Source organism: Nematolebias whitei, chromosome 18 (assembly GCF_014905685.2).
Source record: "Nematolebias whitei isolate Nwh7 chromosome 18, NemWhi1, whole genome shotgun sequence".
NCBI lineage: Eukaryota > Metazoa > Chordata > Actinopteri > Cyprinodontiformes > Rivulidae > Nematolebias > Nematolebias whitei.
Genome location: NC_056515.1, coordinates 36,933,487 through 36,953,019, shown reverse-complemented (window position 1 = coordinate 36,953,019; position 19,533 = coordinate 36,933,487). Strand labels below are relative to the sequence as shown.

Below are 19,533 nucleotides of genomic sequence, written 5' to 3'. Positions count from 1 at the left end.
AGGAGTTTTAAACCCTTACCACACTCTTGCAATATTCTAAGCAATGTTTCTAAACTCTGAATGCTCTAAAAGACAGAATGTCATGATTTCAGCTCCCTGCCTCAGCTGCTCTTTGCCACCTGCAAGCGATCTTGGCCACGCCCACTTCTCCGCACTGCATGGAGAACAGTTGATCGACTGCAGGAGGAAGCTTATCCTGCAGTGTGGGCTACACAAAGGTGCAGCAGGTGTCAAATAATTTTAAATAATTTATATATTTAAAAAAAAAAAAAAATCCATGCCGATCGTGCGGCTCATCCATCAATCAGCCATTTGTGTGTCATGTCCAATCTTACCGTGATAAAGTCCGCAATAAACGAACTGCGAAGTAGTGAGAGACTACTGTATTTATTTTAATCCACTAATACTGCACAGTATTGTTTCCCCTACCATTATACAAGCACGGCACCCAAACTTGTCAACAGAACCAAGCGCCCTGCCTACCGAACTACCCCCCGTCGACAACTGCCGGCACTGACGTAGCGCTACGCTAGCGGCGCACAATACAGATGCGCTAGCTAAAAAAACTACAGTTAGCGCTTTGTTTACCTGAGCCCCCCTCCCCCTGAAAACAGTTGGTACAAACAGTGTGCAACACAGACGTGTCTCCGTCTCCACCCGCCTGCCTACAAAAATCACAAAGATATGAGCTCCCTGCTAAGGCACGTAATCTAAGGCAAACAATGTTTACTCCATCCATCCATTATCTTTACCCGTTTGTTCCATTTTGGGTCACGGGGGTCGCTGGTGCCCATGTCCAGCAATCACTGTGCGAGGGGCGGGGTACACCCTGGACGGGTCGCAAGTCCATCGCAGGGAACAATGTTTACTGTATGTATTCAATTAAAAGTTTAAAAAATCTTTCTGTGTAAATACCTCCTGTTACAACATGGACACCTGCGTCTTATAGACAAGTGCGGCCTATATATGTACTTTTTTGTGTGGGAGTGGCTTATATTCAGGTGTGCTCCATAGTCTGGAAATTACGGTACACAAGTATGTTGTGTTTGAGAAAGAATTGTTTTATAAACCTCAAAAGAACTTGCATTTGGCTAGTCATTAGCCTAGCCCGGAGGAAGACATATGGCCTTTTGTTTTCTCTGTTCTCCATGACTAATGTCACACCTGATACAGAACTTTTGATCACTTCAAAAATGATCAGACTATATCTTTAAACCCAGCTCACTTAAATGTTGACTTTGTGTAATTTGTTTTCCACAAAGTTGACATAATTAACCTGAAATAAATCTGTAATTCTACTTCCCCCATGAATAACAAGGAGATGAAACATTCCTGCCATTAACATCTAGATGGGCAGAAACACTCGGGATGTTTTTTATCTTTCAGAAAACAATAAGTTCAGTTCCTTTTGCAATATTAAGAAATTAAATACCTCCTGCTATTCTTTTGGCAACTTGTCACCTTTAATGTGCACGTAAAGCTCCAGGGATCAGAGTCTCCCGTTGGGGCCCAGCCAATAATTACCTTATTGATCAGCTCTCGTGACATTTGTGCTCCCAAATGATGCGGACGATATTTGACATTTCCTTGCCGAGACATAACACCGTGGCAGCAAACAGGTGGCAAAAGGAAACCATCGCTCCACGTTCGAGGTCAACGACATGCATGCTTGTTCTCAAACCTAAACTCACCTTCTCAATGTCCTCCAAAGTCTTGTAGTACTTCGCTTCGGTCTGCTGGATCTCGACTAAGCAGCAGTTTCTCTTGTCGTCTTCCGTCATACCCATTTTCTACAATGAGGATAAAAACACAAGAAAATGTGTTTATATATTTAGAAAAACACTGCTGTGCACATCTGATTGCTCAGAATAGCAGGTTTTAATAGTCAGTTACACATTGTTTCATCAGAACAACACTTCTATTAATATTTACATTGGATTAGCTAATTGACTTTGATTTTTAAGCCATCTGGAAATGAATAAAATATTGATTTTAAAAAGAAAATAAAAGAAGCATGCATGTAAATGAGCTTTAGTGCATCATGACATGTATGTGTGTGTTCAACAAAATAAATAGAGCGACTGCAAATGAATCCGAGGTTGGTACATTGAGGAAAACATGTTGTGAGGGGAAGAGGGATGTTCAGAAAACATATCCAAACTTCAACATTCGGCATGATTTATGATTTATTCCATCATCTTAATATATTGATTGTTTCAGGACCATTTCTTAAATTTTCCTACAAGCTTGACACATATTTAATTTAACGGTTTGGTTTATTTTTTTTATAATGATTCAAGTGAAACTTATTAACACACACATGAAAACAGGGACTTCCTGTTGGGAGGATTATTTGATATTAATGTGTTGCAGTGAATTAAAATTTTGGGCTAAGCTCAAACCCGTTATCTTGTTCTTAATTTTATGTCCATCATCCCTTTAATAATCCTCAAACGAAAAGTTCTGAATGTTGCACAATTTAGCAATAATCTACAAATAATCTGGCCATCACAGCCAAACAAAGGGAGTGCTCTAATGTAGGAAGACTGCTGGTTTGTTGGTTACCTTTAGGACTAAAGCTCTTGATTACACAATTCAAGCTTAATCAGCAAGATTGGTTCTGAATTTAAAGTAAAAGCACACAAACAAAAAAGAGTTCCAGTAGGAAACAACTGAACACAGTCAGCCTGTGAAGGCCTTTATTGTTTATAAATTAATTTAGACGTTCAAATAGGTCCTGATACGTTCATAACGTGGTCGTTGGGGACTGCCTAGAAAGGCAGTCACCTATTATTATCCACCAGACAAGGGTTTCTTAACTTTACAGTATATCTTACAGAAGATGAAGGCTACCTATGGGACATATTTGGTTGGCAGTCCGTAGACTGACAAAGTCCTCTGGATGGGGGACGAAATGTTTCTCACTTGAAGAAACTGGTCAAGATGACAAGATAAATTTTTTTGTTGTTATTTACAGTATATCATACTCTGCGGCCTGAACCGCAATATGTACTCCCAAAAAGGTTAAATCACAACGACCAGCTCTGAACCGTGATGTGAGCTATAACTTTTATTGGTGTTTTGAGTTACCATGGCGACGTAATTTGCAAACAAGCGCACAATTTTTATTAGTAATTTTTTCATACGACTGGTTGCAAATCAAATATCCAAGATGGCTGCCTGAGCTAAAAAGAAAAAAGTAAATCGGCCATTTTTAGAGCAATTAAGCTGAAATTTGGTGTGGTGGTAGCCCAATAAATAATAAATAATAAATAAATTAATTAAAGATGGCTGCCAAAGCTCAATTTAAATTGCTTTAACGCAGATATTTTTACACAGAGCTGAAATCTGGTGAGGTTATAGCAGAGAATGTTCCCCATCACATACTGAATCCAAATCAAAAATCCAAGATGGCCACCATAGCTTAAAATAACAAATGACTGTAGCAAGTTTATATTTTGCAAATTTGAGCTGACATTTGGCATGATGGTAGCCGAGAGCAAACCCTAAAACATAATACTGTCAAATCAAAATTTTTAAATGAACGCCACGTGGCAGTTCCCGTCAAAGTTTCTCCAGGAACATTCCAGTTTCAGTTTCTTATTCATAATAATGATAATATTAATTAAATAAACTAAACTATAGTGACTGTGTTGACACATATTTTAGGTGTAAAATAGAAACAGGGCAAGATAAAATGTGTTTATATGTTCTTTTTGCACTATGTGCACTGTTTTTGTGAAAACAAAAAGCACCTTGGGGCATAAAGGCTTTTAATGTCATATATTTTCTATGTTGTGACACAAAAGAAAGCATCTCAACTACAGATTCAGTAAGTTAGCCATCTGTAGCAGATTTGGCTCAAATTACAAGCGTGGATTAGACAAAAACTGGCGCAAACAATGTAAAACCTCCCCAGTCGTGTTCCGGCTTTACTCCAGCGTGTAATTATTGAAGAACAAAACGAGAAGTGGAGCACAACGCCAACACAACAGAGTTGGTCGTAGCAGATGGTGGTGTTAGACATCACTTAACACTGCAGACATGGAGATGAAGTCACGAGCCGTGAGTCACACTTCGGACCAGATGGGGTCTCCGCCGCCACCATGCATGGGTCACTAAGCTAAGTGGCAGGTCAGTCCCTTTGAAATGTTTGAAATGAAGCGATGAGGGGAGTTGTGTTGTGAGTCACAAACACAGCAGCACTCACCTGCATGTATCTGATCTGCAGCATGAGGAGAGCAAAGCAAGAAAAAGTTTAAATAAGCACTTAGTGGAGGCGTGTTCATGTCCAAGAAGATAAACATGACAAAAGCAGCTAAAGACATGATTTCTCAAGCACTTTCCGTTTATTGCATTTTCATAATGCAATAACTAATTTTACTTTCATGGTATGAATAAATAATGACAAAAAAAATCATATCAGTTTATGGAAAATTTAATGGATGGGTTTCCGTGAGTATGGGATTGGGGGTCAGTAGCTACGGGCTGTTCGGTCCCTATACAAGCGGTGCAAGAGTTTGGTTCACATTGCCGGCAGTAAGTCGGACCCCTTCAGGGTGGGAGTTGGACTCCGCCAGGGCTGCCCGTTGTCACAGATTCTGTTCATAACTTTTATGGACAATTTCTCGGTGCAGCCATTAGGTGGAGGGATTCCAGTTCAGTGGCCTCAAGATTCCATTTCAGCTCTTTGCAGATGATGAGGGCATGAGGGCATCATTGTGCCGTGACCATCAGCCCTCACTGGAGCGGTTTGCAGCCGAATGTGAAGCAGCTGGGATGCAAATCAGCCCCTTCAAATCTGAGGCCATGGTCCTCAGTCGGAGAAGGTGGATTGCTCTCTTCAGGTCGAGGGTGAGGTTCTGCCTCATGTGAAGGAGTTCAAGTACCTCAGGGTTCACGAGTGAGGGAAGAATGGGGCACAAGATTGACTGATGGATTGGTGCAGTGTCTGCAGTGTTGTGGACTCTGTGCCAGTTCGTTGAAATGAAGAGGGAGCAAAGCTTTAAGGCAAAGCTCTCCGTTTACTGTCAGTCCATGTTCCTACCCTTACCTATGGTCATGAACTCTGTGTAGTGACTGAAAGAATGAGATTGCGGATACAGACAATTGAAATGAGTTTCCTCTACAGAGTAGCTGGACTCTCCTTTAGAGATAGGGTGAGGAGTTCAGTTATCTGGGAGACTTGGAGTAGAACCACTGCTCCTCCACATCGAAAGGAGCCAGTTGAGGTTGTTCGGGTGTCTGGTAAGGTTGTTTCCTGCGCGTCTCCCTAGGGAGGTGCTTCAGGCACGTCCGACTGGGAGGTAGAACTGTCATTTCTAACCTGAACCTCAGCCCAGCCCCACACGACCCGGATTTGGAAAAGGCCAGGTCATAATAATGTGCTTAAAGTGCAGGCCGGGTCAGTGCCCTGCGTCAAGGACGCGCAAGGCCGACGATCCAATTATATGTCAACATGGCTTGCCATACAATCACATGCTGCATGCGGCCATTTCACCGCATGCTGACCAGCCAGTTGAAAGAGGTAAAATGTTCATTTAAGCTTCAGCTGAACTACTGCCAGCGATCCATCAGCCCAAATGGATGTAGGCACTCAGCGGACGCAGGCGGTTGACAATCCAAACAGGTGAGATCACAAAATATCCGACATGTCAGAGCAGGGTCCAATGCAGGCAGAAGCAGGAGAAGCATTTAATGCGCTTTGACTGCTCCTCAGCTCCAATCTTCGCCCTTTACACAGCCGCACACATCCGCTGACTATTAATAATAGTCGGTGGTATAAGCAGTCAAAGCTTAATTAAAAATTGTGTTTCTTGTGGGGGTTGGACCTGTAATTACTGTTAATTTGTCGGATCGGGTGGGGTTCGGAGCTGATGGCTGCAGGCTGGTTTGGATCAGATTTTTTGGACCCGAGTGCAACTCTACAGGGAGGAGACCCTGGGAAAGACCCAGGACACACTGGGGAGACTACGTCTCTCGGTTGGCATGGGAACGCCTTGGAGTCCTCCCAGAAGAGGTGGCTGTGGAAAGAGATGTCTGGACCTCCCTGCTCAAGCTGCTGCCCCCCACGACCCGACTTTGGAACAGGTGGAGGATGATGGATGGATGGATGTTTATGCATAAGCTGATTAGCTTAGCTTCATGGTTGCTAACAGCCATACTAAGCCTAAGATGATGGATGGATAGATGGAAGGATGGCTTCTTTCTTTCTTCCAAACATTATAAGACGCACACACAGCCCAGAGAGGCAAAAACATGGCTGGCAGTCATGAGACGGTGGTGACATTATTTATTAGACATATTTTTTTAATAGTTTTGCTGTTTTGGAATTTTTTCAACTCAATAATGAAAGTAGACAGATAAAAAAATACCATTTTAATTTATGTCATCTGGACTTCGTTTTTTTGTTAAAAAGAAACGTTTCGCCCCTCGTCCAAGAGGCTTCATCAGTCTGAGGCCTAGCCATCTGGTATTACCCAGAAGCCACCCTGACTCTTGTGTTTCAAGCCTGCCTCAGATACCCCTGAAGTCTGGCCTTTTCACTAATGGTTTCAAAAACACAAAGTTTGTTTTCTCAGTCATCCAGGTATTGTTATATACCTGGATGACTGAGAAAACAAACTTTGCATTTTAATTTATATTTATTTGTGCAAAAATATTTATTAACATTATTTTGGATGAATCCACCTACCCTGTTATTTTGGCTTGTGCTTCAGCTTATGTTACAGAATTAGCAGCGACATGGTAATGTTAGCTTCACTGGCCTCAGCAGGTGAACATGTTGGTTTTACATCAAACAATGAATATGAGACCAGAGATCCAATGTTGAGCTTTTATTTCTAGTCACTAAAATAAATTTGAGTCTACACTTAAAATAAAACACAGCAAATTAGGTTTCTTTTTTTGTAACACTCACCACCTCTTTATTCATTTAATGTTTGTGTGGTTTTTGTTTCAATTTCAACCTTATCAAGAAAAGTACATTACAGGGAATTGAAATGGACAGTTTAAATGTATTTCTTTTTATTGTAGTGAACACCTTGGCGATTTCAGTAGTGAATTTCAGCCCAGCAGCAAAAACAGCTGGTAAACTTATTATTGATGAATTTGATTAACTAAAAATGGCTTATTTTACACATAAATGTGCAATTTCTACCTTTTTTTTAAAGATCTGAATGTAAATATCTACCGTATATTCAACAGCTGATTTTATTATGATCTTGTCTCATATTTATGTTTACTGCCAAATGTTTTCAGTGTACAGCAAAACAAAAAAAAAAGATGATCCACAGCAAAACTATTCTTCGGTGACACACATGCACACAGGACATTTGTAATCTGGCACGTGGCTGAGACAGATGATGCTTCAGTACAAAGATCTCACCATGGGTTGTCGTACTTCCACCTTAATGATGTCCTCATAGATGTCGTCGCCATCGTCATCGCACGGCACGCAGTCGTAGATGTCGTCCTCGCCCAAGTCATGCTCGCTGGAGAAAAACGAGCAGAGTTAAGATAAAGAAACTAAACTTTGCCAAACGAGCGTTCCTGAGGAGTGAAATGGGTTTTCTTGATGTTTAGCGTTCGAAGCAAGGCGACAAATCACCATGTGGCAAACCTCCCAAGTGTTGTGCTGTTCAAGTGGCATTTCCCTTTAATCTGTTGATATTGTTTTGGCACCCAGCGAGCTAAGTGACCTTTAATTAGACCAGCAGCCAGCAGAGACACAGACAGTTGCTGTGGAGAGGAGTCCCCTCTGCTCGTCATGCTGTCAGTCCTGCCTCTGCAACTTCTTTAAACAACAGCTTTAACACTGGAGGTGAATTTACACCCCGAGCATCTTAGCTTCTAATTTATGGAATTTATTAACTCCGAACATCTTAAGAGTCGATGACGGGGCTGGTCAACTGACGGCTCAGGGGCCAAATCAGGCCCACGGATGAACTCAGTTCGGTCCACCAATGGGTTCATTTGAAATAGAACTCCACTTTAAACCATAAAACAAACTTATATAATGACAACAACTTCTGGATGTGTGGCCCCTGAGCTCGTGGCTTTCAGTAACTGTGGCCCCCTGAGCAGTTTAGTTGAACACCCCTGGTTATGACTTTTCCTAAAAGCATTATTTTAAATTATTTCATGTCTGTGATGCACATTGTTCAAATTACGACCACTTTAACCCCTACGAGAAACAAGGTAATATGCTGCAAGCTAAGGTATTACTTTTTATTATTAAGTTATTGCTCATTTTGTTGGAGTATTTTATTCATTTATATAGTTTAACAAAAAAAAAAAACTGCCAGTTTTAGACCCATCTTGCACCTGTGATGTTTAAGTGTCTTAAATTGTGATTTAAAAAAAAATAAAAACTTGCATTGTATTTTATGTCTTATTATCAGATGTTTTGTTGTAAATATTTTAATTTTACTGTTACTGTTGTAAAGACTGTTGCTGTAAATGTAATGGTTTGACAGGACATCCATGTAAAAGAGATTAATAATCTCAGTGGATTTACTTCCTGGTAAAATAAAGGTTTAAATTGAAAATTACATTATAGTCACCATTGTTACCATGGCAACTATACCGAAGCTCAAACGATGCGTAATATTTTAAACAAACCAACAACAACAACAATAAAACAATTTAGTGTCTGTGTGTCTTACAAAATGTATGACACTATTTTAGCATTTTTATATCGGATTTCTTACAATAATTTATTGGAAAGCTGTTTACAATCTTTATCTAATGATATATTGACAGTTGCAGACTCTGCTCAATGCAGTGACTTTATTGGATCCGTCATCAGCTTTTGACAAAGTCAACCACAAACTTCTGCTACATAGAATGAAAATGAGTTGGGAATTTCTGGAACGGTTAAGGATGATGAGCTACAACATTTAATTCCCCTTTGGGATTAATAAAGTATTTTGAATTTTGAATTAAGTGCTTTTCCTCCTGTCTGAGCAACAGAACCTTTTCCATGTGTGCAAATAACATACATTCTAGGATCACTTCATTATTGTATGGTGTTCCGCAGGGTTCAGTCTTAGGTCCTATTTTGTTCCTTTTATAGATCAGCCCCCAGAAAGATCATCAGCAGCTTTAATAAGGTGTCTTGCCATCTGTATGCTGATGACATTCAACTGTACTGTTCCTTCTATGATTCAGAATTACACAAGCTAGCTGAAATGTTCATTCCTTATTCTTCAGCCCGCACCTTTCGATCTTCGGCGCTGAACCTCCTAAAGGTCCCGAAGACTCAGTTTAAAACTCGGGGTGACCTATCCTTTCAGGCCGTAGCCCCCAGGCTGTGGAATGCTCTGCCCTGTGGTCATCTCTGTTGATTCCCTTAAAAAGCAGCTTAAGACATTTTTATTCAAACAAGCTTTTAGTTAAATGCTCTACATCAGCTGTTCTTACTGTTTTTATTATATTAAGCCTGTGTTCTGTATTTTCTGTAGAGCACTTTGTGATTTATATATGAAAGATGCTATATGAATAAAGTTTCACACTTTATGACTATTCTACCACAAAATAAAGCAAAGCTATAGGTTGGAAATATGTTGCAGAGTTTTTCACATCACTCGTTTACATGTGATGTTTTGCTGTCGGAGCTAAAATTTCCTCCTTCAGAGTGAACGGGGGATGAAGAAATCTGCCCTCAATCTAATATTCACCGTGAATAACGCTCGTGAGTCTTGTTTGAAGTTTTAATTGAGGTGTCCTGGTTCAATCTCAGCAATGTGGTTTTTTTTTTTTACCATTCATTAAGTAAAAGTGGTTTATGTTGAGATCTGAGGAGGTTGCGTGGGAGGACAGAGGCCATCTGATGTCGTCCAATCAGCATCTTCCCTCCCAACCATGGGACCACTGTACGCCGCACAGGTCTAAGTGTTGGACGGCGCAGAAGCAACCGCTGAACTCAATTTGACTTTAAATCCCCAGTTTCTGCTGCGACATGAGGTGTAACAAAAAAAACAATCAGCCTTTGCAACTTCTGTTTGTTTGATCTTTAAAATTTGGAATTGAATAATGCGTCCGTTTCCTCTTTCTTTAAAGAACAAAGAGGGTTAGAGATATTTTTAAAAGACAACCTAATGAGTGGGTTTAAAGTTGCCTCAATACTCAGCAATGCTGCAAAGAGGCCGAGGGAAATAGAGAAATAGTTTTCCTTCAAGTCATTAAAAAGGTTAATACAAAGAATGCAACAATGAGTTATTAAACCATTGATTGACACAAATCTAAATAACTTAAATTAATCCCAGGTTTAATAAAGATTAGAAGCACTACTTTCATTAATTTGCATGCACAGTCACTTGTTTGATTCTTGCATAATTATTATTATTATTATTTACAGATTAGGTGGTAATAAATAAATAATAGAGGAAAAAACAACTTAATGAAAAAAGTAGCTTGTAACCATAATAAACTGTGGCAGTTTGATCTGAATATAACTATTTGATTTTATCATAAGTCAAGAACCAATTATTTTTGAAATCTGACAAAAAGTTACTGATATCTATTAATCAATTAATTTTAATCAATTAATTCAGGAATTTAATTTGATTTACCATTTATTAGCAAGGAAACAAACATAGAATATGCAACATTTATTTAATATGTTTTTCTCATTCTTTTAAACTGCTTTGATTACTAAGAACAGTTTATAATTACCAGATGACTTTTTTTAAAGATAATTCTCTAACAAAGAAACATTTCATGCTGGAGTGACCAAAAGGAAGTAAGAGCAGAAGATTTTAAGAGACGGTGAAGAACAAAGACTTTTATTTTTATTTTATCATGTAGGACAACAAGCGTTTATGTAACGTTTTAAAGTGGTCTTGACTTTAAGTCAAGGTTTACAAATGTCTCGCAAAGTTTTTCTTTATCAATCACTTTTAGCCAAGACCTTGTAAATAAACATAAATGAATGTGCTAAATCATCTTTTGATAAACCACGCAACACAAACTTACAAAATATGAAAATGTTTCAAAAATAATAATAATGGCTTATCAAGTAATACGCCATGAGGTCTACTGGCAACTTAGAAAAAATTATAATAATAATCCAAATACTTTTTCAATGCAGCTCGTTTAAAACATGGTTTGTTCCAATTTATTCTGTTTCGTCTACAAAAAATAGTTAAAGATAAAACAAACATCGTCTTTTCCACCATTACAGTTTGATAAAAAGTGTCAGCTCCTCTGCTGTAATTTATTTTTATTGACAGAGTGTAACACTAAATCATTTCAGGAGTTTATTCTGTGAGGTACACGCTGCTTAAAGCAACAAGTGGTTGTATTTAAAAAAATGTGTCTTAATAAAAAAAGACTTCGGTAATCTTAGATAGTTTAGAAAAGTTGATTAAAAGTTCAAAATTATGTGGATAAAACTGTTTACACAAGCTTCTTAAAGTGTTTGCAGAATATTTAATGAACATTTTCAGAATAATTTACTTAAAGGCATTAAATGTTTGTCACAATATTTAAATATTTCCATTTTTATTTTAAATAATGTATTGATTACTGCAGTAATAAACATACAAGAACTAGAGCCTGACCGATATATCGGTAGCAGCGATATATCGTCCCTACCGATATATCGTCCCTACCGATATATCGGTCAGGCTCTAATTATAACCACAGATTGCTTAAAGATGTGAACAGGACTACAGTAGTAAAAATATCCACATAGTGATGAATTAATATTTGTTTTTTGTCGTACCCGATTTTATTTTTCTCACATTTTAACTAACTGAATGAATAATATAATAAAAAAGTGTTTTTTTAGCATCGTCTATATCGTATTGTATTGACTGCTATAGTATTGTAAATATAGTAGTATTTCTTTAGTATAAAATAAAATTTTACACTAAAAATCGGGTGCAAAATATTGTGAGTTAAACATAAATTATCAGTTTGCATCAAATTTGGTCCAGAAGTATGAAAATAAACATTGAATTTAGGATTAAGTGGAACAATTATATAATTCTAAGCTACGTCTTCATATACAAATTACTTTATCTATAGTGTGGTCCTATTGCAATAACAAGTAATAATAAAATGTATATTTGACTTATTATCTTGTGCTAAAAATACCCTAAGTGAGTTCCCTCATTTTACAAGCTGTTGACTTTTTACGTCGTCCTCCTCGAGGAGTTAATGCAGCAAAATAAACTGCTAAAGAGTGACACAAAGAGCTTGTGACAGTGCAAACTTGGGAATGGAAATCTACGTGCGCCTTTCTCGGAGGAAATAAGTCCCTCGGCTGCTGTGCTCGATCCTCCCCATTTCATGCTTTGTCGACTCCAGGATGGAGTCATTCCAGACGGGGAGGACTTGGAGTTTAGCGAGGTGAAAACGTGACACCAGAGGGAGGAAGGACGGAGCAGACTTACCACATTAACCTGCGAGACCTCAATTAGATGGGGAAACCAATATGGTCTAGCAGAATGCAAACAACTGCGTGACTCACAAAAATAAAAATGCGCGTACATCTCGGTGCCATGCGTTTTGTATCAAGCATCTCCGGGTGAGCTCATGGTGCCAGCTTCAGACCTCAATCCACCTCGCCTGACGTGAGTTCTCCTGACATCAAATTGTAAATGTGAATCCTCCATAAACACAAGTGACTTCCACTTAACCTTTTAAAATGTAATCAGTCAAGCAAACCAGCATCTTCCACATACTTAACATCCAAACAAACAGCATGGAGGAGAGCCATGCAGGGCTTATTATCTACAAAATATAGAAAAACAAACAAGAACAAGAGTACCACATACAGTATGGCATATTATTTGCATGTCATCAAACTTTTATATAGCAATACAGCGATCTATAGCAATGGCCTGGACAAGCAAAGGCCTCATATGACCTTTGACCTTGACTTTAGAGCTGCGGTGATTGAAAATAATATGCGACGTGCTGTCTAGTAGTGGTACAAATGTATATTAGGGTTTGTAAATTATCTTGAGAAGATCAATAAGTTAAGGTATCAAGTTTCTATGGTCTGGACAAGCAAAACAAGTGAACTTGACCTTGAAGCTGTATGATGAGAAGTGTACGCAACGTTCTGCCTACTTATAATGCATATGCAAATTATGTTGTATTAAATTATATTGAGCAGATCAGAAGTTCTGGCCCAGATGATAAAAGACCTCGTTTTAAATTTGACCTTGAAGCTGGGGTGATGGAAAGTATACACGGTACTCCGTCTAATGATGATGCAAAAGTGTTCAAGGTTTTAATAAATGATTTTGAGCAGATCAGAAGCTATAGGTCAGAGCTGTTTTAAATTTGACCATGTCAGAAGTTATGGGTAGGGCAAGCAAATACTTTGTTTAACTTATGACCTTGATTTGTGACCTTGACATTAGAGACAACGTTTAGTTATGATGAATATGCGTGTTAAGTTTCAATAAATGATCTACAGAAAATCTGAAGTTATGGGTGGGACAAGATAAAGTTTATGTAGGTACAGGTGCACGGACGGAAAATAAACCATAATATGTCCACATTCGTTTGGCGTACAGTAAAAAAAAACACCAAAAAGTTAGAGTAATTAATAGTCTTAGTAGGGCAGATGTTTTATCCGAGCCAGTTAGAATAATTAAAACAATCAGGAAGGGTTTAAAATGTTACAATTTCGATTGGCTGCTCAAATAAACTACGAGTCGGCGAACAGAGACGGGTTTGTTTCAATGGAACCAAGCTGCCGAAACATTCTCAAACTAAACATTTACATACTTTTCTTTTTTTTTTTTTTTTTTACTTTGAAAGACACAAGTCTCCTTCAGTGGAGGAGATCAAGTATCTCGGTGTCTTGTTCACAAGTGAAAAAGTCAGGAAATGGATAGAATACGCTGTTTCAGTCTGTTTTAGTAAAGAAAGACGGAGCCAAAAGACAGAACTCTTGATTCACTGGTACTGGTCTGTCTATGTTCCAACCCTGACCTATGGTTTAAGACTGACAGAATAAGATCTCATGAAGAGCATCAGATCTAGGGATCTTCATGCAGTAGGAACTGAGGAGGGACAGGGATGACTAGGTTTCCTTTCTGGAGCTGCTGCCTTCACTACCCAACCTTGAATAGGCAGAAGAAAATGGACGGACAGACAGATTTGTCTTTAGTCTACGGAAATCGATGCTCCATTTTTAACAAATGTGTATTGTTCTGTATCACAGCTGTCGCAACTTTCCACAAAGCTTTATTATTTGTGATCAGTACGTGTGGGGAAAATATGGCCGTTTTATTTCCAATGTGTTGCTGTTTTTATTCAATTCAATTCAAAAATACTTTATTAATCCCAAAGGGAAATTAAATGTAACTCGCTATCCTCAGTTCATTAAGAGACATTCTAGATACTGATGGCTGTAGGCAGGAAGGATCTCTTGTAAAGGTCCATCCCACAGCAGATCTGAAGAAATTGGCCGCAGATGCTGTCCAATCCATCCACCCAGACTCAGCTGGTCTTTCGATTCCCCCAGGCTGTAGGACCGCCCAAATGCCAGGCAGAACTCCTCCCAGAGCGATGGCCACTCCTCCCAGCAGCCTGTCGAGCTCCTTGTCACTGCGGACAGCCGACTGCAGGTGCCATGGGACAATCCCGGTCCTTCTGCTGTCACAAGCCGCGTTTCCTGCCAGTTCCAGGATCTAAGTGATCAGGCACTCGTGGACAGCCGGCAGGGAGACGGGAATGCATTTACGTTGCCTCCTTTTCAACTCATTTGAGATTTGGGGCTGTAGCTGAGATATTAGACTTTTGAGATGTTAATCCGCTGCTTTGGTTGTTAAAAAAAAACAAAAAAACCACTGTTGTCATGGTTACACATCATAACAAATGTCCCAAACAAAAAAAAAAGTTTCAGTAAAAATCCTTCCAGCTGCACAACATCTGATACCAGAGGAAACAATCATCCAAAAAATGTGATTTACATCCAGAAAACCAGGAATTAAAGTTTCCAAAAGCAAAATCTCAGAATGAAATTAACAGAGCTGCTCCAACATGCAGCCACCCCGAGCTGCGCAATTCTAGAAGTATATATTTATAGTTATAGATATTTATCTATATATTTATATATTCATTCAACCTTTTTGACACCACGTCTTTTTTTTTTTTTCGTTTGGTAAAGAATGGTTTTCCATCCATACATGATCAACGTTGTCTTCATATTCATCCTTCAGTTTATGCATGCACTCATCATAAATCACCCATGCATCAATGTTTCAGATTAATTAATTAGCCTTTGAGAGCAGAGTTATTGCTAGCATGACCTACATGCTAAGTGTGTCCAACTTTATTAAGTGCAGGATCTGCTGATGAATCAATTATGCATCTGTCCACCGCTGAAACAAAATGCACCTCGTTAAAGGTCAAGAACGTTTATACGGCAGAACTGCATGATTAATTTAATACGATCATGCCCTCTGCACCTACTGTATAGGTTACACAATGAGCTCAGTGTTCTGACATCACTTACCATTTAAGCAAAATAGATGAACTCAACCTTCTGAGTAAAATAAAGCCGCTGTCGTAGTGGCAGAGGTCAATTCTAATCAATGGAGAGAATGGATTTTGGATGTGAAAAAGCACAGCATGGAAGAAAGCAAGCACGACAACCACACTCGCTCAATTCGCTGAAATTTGTTGTCATGGATACATGCACTTAATGCAACCAATGTACCCGTTTTTAGTGTGAATTGAATTTATTTATTTTTTTGATTTGTGCAAGTATAAGTTAGAAAAGAAGATAAGACTGACAAAAAAAATGTATGACCACTCCAAAAAGTCTGAGACTCGTGGTTCTTGGACGTTTTAGGTCTTTTTAGAGATGTGGGTTGCTCAAAGTTCAGTGATTTTAATTCCAAAGCTTTATGAATATCTTATAGCTCAAGTCTGTAAGTAGAAATGAGATTTTTTAAGCAGCTGTCTGGTACTTTAAACATATCAAATAGCTAAAAGTTACAAAGCAAACAAAGGCAATATGAGGACAGCAAAGCACTTCTTCATGAATGCTCTTTAAGTCTGTATTGTTATTAACAAATACTATTATTAATATTTGGTTTTTACATTGAACAAGTTCAATTTTTAATTGTTTTTTTTTTATCATAAACCCAATCATAACAGCAATACAACTGGTTAAGATTACCAGTATCTCTTGGCCAAAACATGCCATAAACAGAATACAATACAAAGACTGTGCTAAAATAATGGCAAGTTAACCTAAAAGAATAACGTCAATATCAAAGTATAATTCTAAAATAGAATGGGTCGGGGGAGTCTTCTAGAGGGAAACTTTTTAATACGAGTGTTGATGAAATTCATGTAAAAGACAAGTGTACCGCATACGGCACATTGTATGCCCAACGCCAAACTATTATACAGCGTTAAAGCAATGGCCTGGAGAAGCAAAGAACTTATTTTAGAGTTGACCTTAGTTTGTGACCTTGATTTTGAAGCTGGGGGTGATGCATAAGTGCATGAAGTTTCATTTAATTATCTTGAGTGGACCAGAAGATTTGGTCCGGAGAAGAAAAGGTTAACGAACTTTTGGACAGAGACTGTATGGTCATGTTTTAACAAGTGTATCATAAAAAAATATAGAAACAGCATTTGATGGCAACAAAAAATCTTAGAGAAAGATGCAGCAAAACTATGGAAGTAAATATGTGCCGCAAGGATTTGAATTAAAAATGCAGCTGAAATTTTAATGTTGCATGTTTGTATTTAATTTTTCAGCGTTAAAATATATTCAGAATACATTTTAACCTGAAAAAAAAAATCACTGTCATTATTTATATGTATGAAATTAAATTTTTTATTTTCACTTCAAGCTAAAAATTCACATTATTTCAAAGTGATCACGTTTTCAAAAGCTGTTTTTCGAGTTTAACTTTTCAGTGTAAAAAAAAAAAAGTCACATAAAAAAAAATTCAACCTTTCAAAATTCTCCTGAGATTTAACTGGCTTTATTTCGCTGTCTGAAATTCAGCGTCTAAAAACTCGGTGTAAATAACGCAGGGTTACTTCAGGTCACAGACATTAGCAAAGGATGTCAGAATCCAACACCCACATCCGCTCTCAGTCACGTGACGTTACGCTTGTTGCGCTGATTTTGAAGGAAACCAGCCTGTCATGGAAGTTAACGCTAACTCAACGGTGAGTTTAATGTTTAAATTTATCTGTAGTGTTTTTTTTTTTTTTTGCACATCAAGTTCGATACTACATAAACCATAATAGAGAAAAACTAAAACATTAAACTCACCTTATTCTGAATATATTGTAATACTGAAAAATTAAATTCAAATATGCAACATTAAAATTTCAGTGGCATTTTTAATTCAAATTGTAGCGACACATATTTACTTCCATACAAAACCTGCACAAGAATGAGGAGTTGGAGTTTTTTTTTCTATAAATCCTCAGCACAAATGCTTTTGAGTAAAATACTAAAATAACTTGACAGTTTGGAAACAACTATAAACTGATGACGCAAACAACTGTTAAGCATGGGGGGTAGAATACTGTAATATTCGGACTATAAGCCGTTACTTTTTTCACATGCTTTGAGCACCACGGCTAATACAATGCTGCGACTAATTTATGGATTTTTTGGGGGATGGGCTAACGAGCTTAATGCTGCCAAAACATTTAGCCTCGTCACACCCAGGTGCTCATATAGCTGTCCAATACACATTGGGGGTGGGTCCTCATGACACAATGACACTACCTGTATAAATTAAGGTAAAAAAAAAAAAAAGAGACCAATGAAATTACCATCCAGGTCACAGTAAAACTAAATTTCATTGGTCCACTGGAAAGCCTCCTCGTTCCCTCATCCCTCCCTGCTGTGCACCCAGGGAGGGGGGCGTGGCTTATACTCAGGTGCACGCAATAGTCTGTAAATTACGGTAATCATAACAAGCTTGCAGCCAGTGACACAGGAAACATTGCTAATGTAAATGGACGAATGCTTTTAACTAAATACTAGCCAAAACTTAAAATGAACCGCATCACAAGGGACTATCTGAAAGTTCTAACACAATCTATTTATAAAACGTTCATTGGACAAACTTTAAAAAGAGACATATTGGTACAGCGCCCAAAGAGTGGCACAGCACTAGATGTTTTTAACAGGAAGAATAGACGAAATAAAACCTGAAAGCATCTTGGCGTATGAAAAACAGACTAGTGGTGACTCATGCCAATGGGGGGTTTACAAAACACTGACCATGCCAAGAATAAAGGAAATGCTCCAGCTTCTGTATGTTTTCTGGTTTTCAAACTACTTTGCTATATATAAAAAGCAGTCTCCAATTATACATCAAAGAGAAAAGTCAGGTCATGATTTACGTAGTTAGCTAGGCATATTTATCTTCAAATGTAAAAGTAAATACATGTACACCCTGCCTGTGTGCTCAGATTTGATTACAGTTTTGAAAAGGAGACTAATTTGGGACATATTTTCCAACAAACGTGCATGCATACAGTATTTGGACTCTAATCCTGTATTAGCCTGCTTGGCTCCCTCCCCTTGCACGCCTCATTCACCACAGGAACATCACAATCATGTTTTCAGGAGGCATAGAGCTGCAGCTCACGTGATCTTCTTTCCACCCCGTGCTCGTCTCCGTCCTGTCCCTCCATGATGAATGACACCCATCTCAAAGCGGTTAACTAATTATTCTTCATTAATCTGAGTCAAGCAGCTGCTGTCACTGCTGTCACCCCCCCTTGAAATTAGGATTCTCTTTTACACACAGCAAAACCCAGATACATTCAGCAAAAAGCCAGGCAGCCAGCCACAGAGGCAGTCAGAAAGGCAGCCAAGTCTAAACCCAGAGCAGTGCTGGCGTTACCGTGGCAACAGGCAGACTGATATATGCCTTGCTGCTTATGTAATTAAGTAATTAGCAGATATTGGAAGAAGTGACAACCACAGCGTTCTCCTAAACATCACAAGTTGTGCAAACATGTGCAAAGGAGCTCTGACATATTCAGAAGCTCTTTATATATTTTTTTTATCAAGTTCATTTGTTTGTAGTTTTGACAAATTTTACAGCTATATTATTATACAGCTGGCACGAAAAGTGGTTTTATAAAGATCTTTTATTTAATTCTTATGTGTCCTAAAGGAATCTTTCAGATATTTTATTTTGAATGGCGTGAACAACTATCTTACTTTTTGTGCCGTTTGAACAAACTTAGTTTAGAGCAGTGGATCCTAACTCAGGTCCCTGAGGAACGCCATCATGCATGTTTTAGTTGTTTCCCTGCTCCAACACACCCAGTTCAGTGAATTAATTACTCCAGAAGCCTAACACCCATGTATTAAAGTCAGCTGTGTCAAAAACAGGGAAACAACTAAAACATGCAGGGTGGTGTTCCTCAAGGACCAGGGTTGGGAACCACTGGTTTGGAGAAACAGAGTGGTCCATCTGACAAGCTAACGGCTAGTCTAAAAAGGGCCAAGACCAAAAAATACAAAACCCTCCCAAGTGGTTCAGTGTAAACTATTTTCCAACGAAA

General features: G+C 38.4%; 1 protein-coding gene across 1 annotated transcript in view; it reads right to left on the bottom strand.

Annotated features, from left to right (window-relative positions):
• Window positions 1–19,533, bottom strand: part of vav2 (vav 2 guanine nucleotide exchange factor) — a 231,569-nt gene that overhangs the window by 40,395 nt on the left and 171,641 nt on the right. The window contains exons 5-6 of the mRNA XM_037692064.1: window positions 7,388–7,493; window positions 1,692–1,790 (exon numbers count right to left, since the gene is read on the bottom strand). Of these exons, the coding sequence (XP_037547992.1) occupies window positions 1,692–1,790; window positions 7,388–7,493 (205 nt within the window). The remainder of the gene's footprint in view (window positions 1–1,691; window positions 1,791–7,387; window positions 7,494–19,533) is intronic.